The sequence below is a fragment of the Corylus avellana genome, chromosome ca4, assembly GCF_901000735.1.
Source record: "Corylus avellana chromosome ca4, CavTom2PMs-1.0".
NCBI classification, from domain to species: Eukaryota; Viridiplantae; Streptophyta; class Magnoliopsida; order Fagales; family Betulaceae; genus Corylus; species Corylus avellana.
In genome coordinates this window covers 34,879,305-34,885,639 of record NC_081544.1, presented here as the reverse complement: position 1 = coordinate 34,885,639, position 6,335 = coordinate 34,879,305, and the positions used below count along the sequence as shown (strand labels likewise).

At 34.7% G+C, this 6,335-nt stretch overlaps 1 protein-coding gene across 1 annotated transcript; it reads right to left on the bottom strand.

The window, feature by feature from the left end:
• Positions 1-1,717: 1,717 nt before the first annotated feature.
• Positions 1,718-4,087, bottom strand: LOC132178806 (E3 ubiquitin-protein ligase AIRP2-like). The gene is made up of 5 exons (XM_059591364.1): positions 3,652-4,087; positions 2,907-3,069; positions 2,720-2,786; positions 2,380-2,614; positions 1,718-2,260 (listed from the first exon to the last, which is right to left on the bottom strand). Exons 1-5 carry the CDS (start codon positions 3,732-3,734, stop codon positions 2,053-2,055), a joined length of 756 nt encoding a protein of 251 aa, XP_059447347.1. The 5' UTR covers positions 3,735-4,087; the 3' UTR covers positions 1,718-2,052.
• Positions 4,088-6,335: the final 2,248 nt, after the last annotated feature.

The window sequence follows — 6,335 nt, the reverse complement described above, 5'->3', positions numbered from 1 at the left end:
ACAAAATCTAGAAAATAGCTAATCATTGTCAACAAATGAGGCCACTACACCCCACCCCACAAAGGCAAAATAAAGATTGCCCTAGGCCGCCAGGCTGAGGCCACGACACTGCCAATTTGGTCCCATTTAAACAATGACTTCTTTGCGCCAATCATCACTTGATTATGTTTAATGACCAAGGAGAGAGTGTTTGCTTGCGCACTTTGTGGCACACACATACTACATTATTATATATATATATATATATATACATATATATATATTAACGGCTGAGCATTTGGGATGGTGATTTAAGCATGAATAACACCCCCAGGCTCCTTAGTGGATGTAACCCATTTTCCATTTTTCGTCTCTTATTAGAGTAATGTCGGTGTACTTACTTTTTATGTATTATTTCTCATTATTTATTTGTCCCAGGTGATATTGCTGGTACAGGTTTTAACTTTGAGCAAATAGGGGTTTAAAGTTTTGGAGTCTGCCTTTTGAGGGTGGGGTAGAGGAGCTAGGGTTTCTGGTAAAACCCAATGGCCCTGAAAGGAAATTCCCACTCAAAAATTCTTTATATCCAAAGAGAATTGTTTAGTTGAAGAGAGAGTGAGCATGATTGGTGACTAACAAATGGGAGGATGAACTCCATGCAACTTCTCTTCAGTGGGGTGTATCTTTTTATTTGTTTATTTTAAAGTTAGAATATGGCTCTGCCTTAATGCTTTCCTATTATGCTTTGCCACGACTCTTGTTTCTTTACCTGTTTATTCTTTTTTCTTTTTTTTTTTAATTCTTCACTAACCTCTTACTCCTCCCCTCCCATGAAGTTCCTCAACAAAAATGCAATCAGAGATAATTTTATTAGACTATTATTGGGCCATCCAAGCAAAATGGGGAATAATAGAACCTATTTGGCTTTTTATCAGAAAATTTGGGCCATCCAGGCCCAACATATTCATGTTTCCAAAAGCTTTGTATTTGAAACAGCCACATCTACCTACTTTCGCATTGTTATCATCAAAATAACCCTTAAATCTGAGCCATCCAAGCCCAACATCCATCCCTTTCTTTTGTATCTATCTCTCTCTTTAATTGTTTAATGTTATGTTTCCTTGTCAATATATATATTAAGAAATAGGAAGCAGCATGCCAACTACCTAAATTAACCCATTTAACCTTATTGAACCACATATCACCTAGTTTAAGCTATCCAGCGAGTTTTCTAACCCATTAATCCAAGGGGTTCCTTAAGGATGCATACAAGGGATTTTAAGATATCTGATGAAGTTAAAGAACAAAGAATTAAGAAATAAGCATAATCTTTTGCTTGCAGTTAAGGGGATTAGAGTGTACATCCACCGTTAAAAGGAACAGATACCAAGTAAATCTCACAAGGTACTCAATAGGTACCGTAAGCACCTAATCCATCAAAATCCTTCAAGCAATTCTACTTGAAAATAACTGTTGCCAAACATCAGCAAATCTTTTTCAATTGTTTCAGAACATCTCAGCCACCATTCCTGATGCGCAAGTTTAAGATCAATGCTGCATATTTATCATCTAAACAAAACCAGTTTAAGAACTAATGGGGGGCCTCTTGGTAAAAGAAAATGATTATGGAATTCGCTATTGATTTTTTTTTTTTTTTTTTTTTGGCCTTCATTGGAATTCAAGAAGAAAAAGTTTAGAATAACATAAATTTAAACCATGACTTTTGGCATATATCACGTAGTATAATAAGCAGAAACACATATATTAATCAAATATGTTTCCATTTACATTCCCAACACTCAGGTTCCAAAAAGCTGAGTTGAAGGCCAAGCATACCTTTTATACATTTTTACATTTGCTAGTCTCAACATACGTGCAGGTGCATTGTCCTTGCTTTTGTCTTGAGAGATTCCATGGATGATCAAAGACATCCAGCAGTTATGTTAACTATATACAACTGCCATGGAACAGCTACTCAACCTGCCATGGTAGACGAGATTTAAACTTCCCCAGACTCTATACAATGGGTAATCAGCATTTCATTTAGCATACTACTTAATGCTTCCTCTGGAGTCAAAGCATGTAATCATATATAACCACATGTGTGTCAGGCATAACGAGTGGCAGATTTTCAATATAAAGGTAGAAACGTCTCAAATTCTCCTTTGCAAGAGCAATTGTATCAATCACATCACAGTTGCTAATGAGATCCCATAAATCTCTAGAGCTAACTCTCTTTAGGCTGCCGCGACAAAAAGGGCAGGACTGAGACCGCACATTCCTGTCATTTAGTATCAAGCACACTATAACAGATATATTCCAACGAATGGTGAAGATAAAGTGAAAATTCTAATGAGCAATTTACAAAAACTTTACAGTGCAAGTACGAGTTGGGGCTACCAGTCGTGGAAGCAACTGTTGCACAGAGCATGCCCACAGCTGGGCAATACCATCCTTGTGCAATTCTCCATGCATATCCCACATTCTTCATCTCTCTCTAGATCATTATCAGAAAGCTTCCTCCTCCCTTCCGCTCTCTTTCTGGCTAAGATTTCTGTGGATTGGCTTCCCAATGTACTATCTTCCAATTCAATGAACTCGCCTTCAAGTTGTCTAAGAGAAGGGTAAATTACGGCTGCAAGGAATTTACAATCAGATACATTGAGGAGTTGAAACTGAAAATAATGCGGAGACCAGGAAATCAGACATTTGTTAACAAGAAACCACAGAAGGGACAGACCATAAAATTCCCGTAGACTAGCTTTCCTTTCTTTTGAGGACATTGTTGGCATCCCATCAACATATACCTGGACAATTAATTATGTGGAGTTTCATTAGGATTTCTACAGGGAGAGCAGGGGACTAAAAGAACACCAATGCAAAGATTAAAATGAAATGAAAATGACTAGAAACAGATAACAACCCACCTTGTATATAAGTACGTGGAGAAGGCCTAAATAACTGGGGAGGGTATCTGTACAACTATAATCCATCCACTCAATCAAATAAAGAAGAAAGGGGGCGAAGGGGCTGTAAGACAATCTCATCTGAATACTATCCCCACAATAATCTATTGGGAGAGCAGCTGCCCTGCAAAACAAACCCCCCAATAAAAAATTCAATTAATCAACTCTGCTCATCAAAGCACAAATTCATCTGGGTAGATGCCAAAACCATTAAAGTAAACAATTTGGAGGCAAAACAACAGCTTTTAGGTATCACATTGTATTTTTAACGGGTTTTCCTTGTTGGGGTTTTAGAGGAAAGAAGTTTGCAAAAAAGAAACACGTATGGGAACATATGATGGCTCTAGTCTGTATATAATTGAGGCATTTCCCCCTAAGAAGCCCTTATAAAAGCATCTGCAATACATACCTATATCCACAAAACCCCAAATTCATATACAAATTCACCCCACTTGCCCTTAATTGATCACAAAACAGCATCTAAACTACCACAATTTGACAGAATTATCTACAAAGCAAATTGCAGAAGAGAAAAACAGGAAGGAACGCCACCGGTTCTTTGCTATTTAAGGACAACAAACACGAAAATGGGCTCTACGAAATTTGAGTTGTGAATAACAACAATCCCAAAAGTGGTAGATATTATGGTTAATAAAAGTAAATATAAAAGCCCAAAAGAAGAATATATATATATAAAAAAACTTACAGGGTGTTGGCATGCTGTATATCAGCTTCAAGAGCTTTGATGGATTCTCTGAAACAGGATTTGTTGGGCTGTGTTTGCCACATTTGTTCTTTCTTCGAATTGCTTGAGTAAAAAATGAGACAAAGCGAGAGCGAATAACAAAAAGACTGGCTTTTTGGTGAGTAGCTTTGTTCTGTTGAGGGAATATTGGAGGAGGAGACCAGATGGGGACTTTTTAAAAGAGATGAGATGATAAAGAGAGAGAGAGAGAGAGAGAGAGGAGAAGCAGGTTGCTTAGTGTTCAAACCTTTCACACTTCAAGAAAAGAAAGGGATACCTTCTCTCTTACATGTATCTTTTCTTTGCCTTTCATTATTTTTCTCAACTGCAATTTGGGCTGCCATTATTCCAAGTTGACATCTTTACTTTGGGCTGCTACTGTGCTCTTCTGCAATCAATGTTGCCCAACAGAAGCACCACTTTCCCGTCCAAACGTACAGTATAGCCATAAGCCATTACCCCACCATAAGGAGAAAACAAAGAAAACTACACCCACGTTTGCTTGGTACATTAATATATTTTTAACAATAGCATACATACCTATTTCCGTGAGACAGGGGATAATTATTCCTCTAAAAAAGGTAAGAAACAACTATTACACCATATATGAAATAGCAGTTTTTTAAAAATAAAATAACTTTTTTTTTTCTTGCCACCCAAAAATAAGAAGAAGAAAAAAAAAAAAAAAAATCATCCCCTTGGATGGCCAACCCACGTGGGATGATTATTTTTTGTGCCAAAAAAATTTTTTTTTTTTTTTTGGTGGGAGATTAAAAAAATTTATTCTTATGTACTCAAGTAATACTCATTCTTATACTTGAGTAATTATCATTTCAATGTACCAAAAGGTCAAAAAAAAAAAAAAAAAAAAAAGGCATGCAAAGAGCCAAGACAAGCATAACGACTTTTACCCCTAGTGTGACTCTTGAGAAAATTGAGGTAATCTTTGCTTCATTAATATAAATGAGTAATACTATAAGGCTTCTTATAATCACGTTAAATTTAATATGTAATTTATTAATTTTTGATCTATTGATAATTTTAAAAGCCACATCACATTTGAGATGATTCTAAAAAAACTTATAACATTACTCAATATAAATAACATAGACGATTAACGTTTTGGTTTGGCTCAATTTATGACCGCCGTGATATGGATGGCTGCACTAAGTCATTTAAATTTTTTAAATAATATATGTATTATTAAGTATATAAAATTGATCTGAACCATAAGAAAATTCTTCTGAAAGCATTAAAAAAAAAAACAGCTGGACAATTTTTAAGTGTTGGTCAAACTTAGCAGGGGAGTGACTTTTTTATTTTATTTATTTATTAGTAGTAGTAAGTAAAAGAAGTTTAGGCTGGGCCTGATTTTATATGTAGGCCCATTAGTTTGAGCCAGTCCAGGGACCAGATATACAGGGCCTCCCTCCCTCCCTTTGTGGGTGGTTTTGAAATGATACCACCCGCAAATGGTTTTTGAAAGAAGATGGTTTTTGTCTTTTTTTAACTGATGGGAAATGGATTAGAAACGAATCTGAAACTTCACCTCCCCCAGTTGACGCCTTTTAATTTTTTACTACAACAAAAACCCACAAGTGTATTGAAATTTTAAGTAGGTGAATTATTATTATTATTTTTTGGGAATTTTAATTTATGGAATTTTAGATTTAGGTCGTTTATTTTTTATTTAAGAGTTATTGTTCTGCCACGTGTCTCATTATTAATAAAATAATAAATATTTATTATTTTATTAGTAGTGGGACACGTGGCAAAACACTGACCATTGAATAGAAAAGAGACGGCCTCAATTCAAAATTCCAGAAACTAAATTCGTAGGAATTTCAGTAGATCTTGATCTGTGCCGAAATTGGCAATTTTGATGTGACACAAAAATTACCTTAAATGTATGCTGTAGTGTAAGCAACGGTTAAGATTGAATCTCAAAGTTGACTTATTTTGATAAGTTTTTAATACGAGAGAAAAAATGAATAAAAATTTAAAAAAAATTCAATTTTAACTATTATTTAAACTATAATATAAATGTTATTATTTTAATAATAACATGTAAACCGGATCAAATAAATAAACCCTCGTAAGGTAATAAAGGTGAGAATTTGAATAGAATTTCTGAAAATGAGAATTAATTCTATACATATTACATACAACTCCAGTAAAAAAGGTTTCGGTAGGAAGAGGAATGGTCCCCGACAATGACATACGCGTTTTTGCATTCTGCATGTACGATGTGATGGGGTTGAATGCTAGGTTTCTAGCGTGTAGTGTCAACCGACTTTATAATTAATAGGTTTATGTGTATTAATAGTATAAAAGATCTTTTTAGAATTCTTAAAGATGTTTTAGTTGGTCGGATTGTCTCTCCCGTGTCTTGAACAGGTGACCTTGTTACATGATGTAAATAATAAATATGATGTTCTTTTTCTTTTTTCTTTTTTTTTTCTTTTTTTTTTAATATTAACAAACAATTATTAAACATGGATAAGAATTTATAACATTAGTAATTCGAACACTTATTATGAAAGAGTTTACCTAACTGTTTAAACTTGGTTTTAAGAAAATTTTCGAAGAGATGAGGCACGTATTAGGACATAGGGTCGACTATTAGTAATGAAGAATAACTCACA

Excerpts from the sequence above, each read along its gene's own strand:
- LOC132178806 (XM_059591364.1), bottom strand. The coding sequence starts at position 3,734 with ATGTGGCAAACACAGCCCAACAAATCCTGTTTCAGAGAATCCATCAAA. Across the intron at positions 3,070-3,651 it reads ATACAGCATGCCAACACCCT|GGCAGCTGCTCTCCCAATAG; the intron begins GTAAGTTTTTTT and ends TTTGTTTTGCAG. Across the intron at positions 2,615-2,719 it reads TAGTCTACGGGAATTTTATG|CCGTAATTTACCCTTCTCTT; the intron begins GTCTGTCCCTTC and ends AATTCCTTGCAG.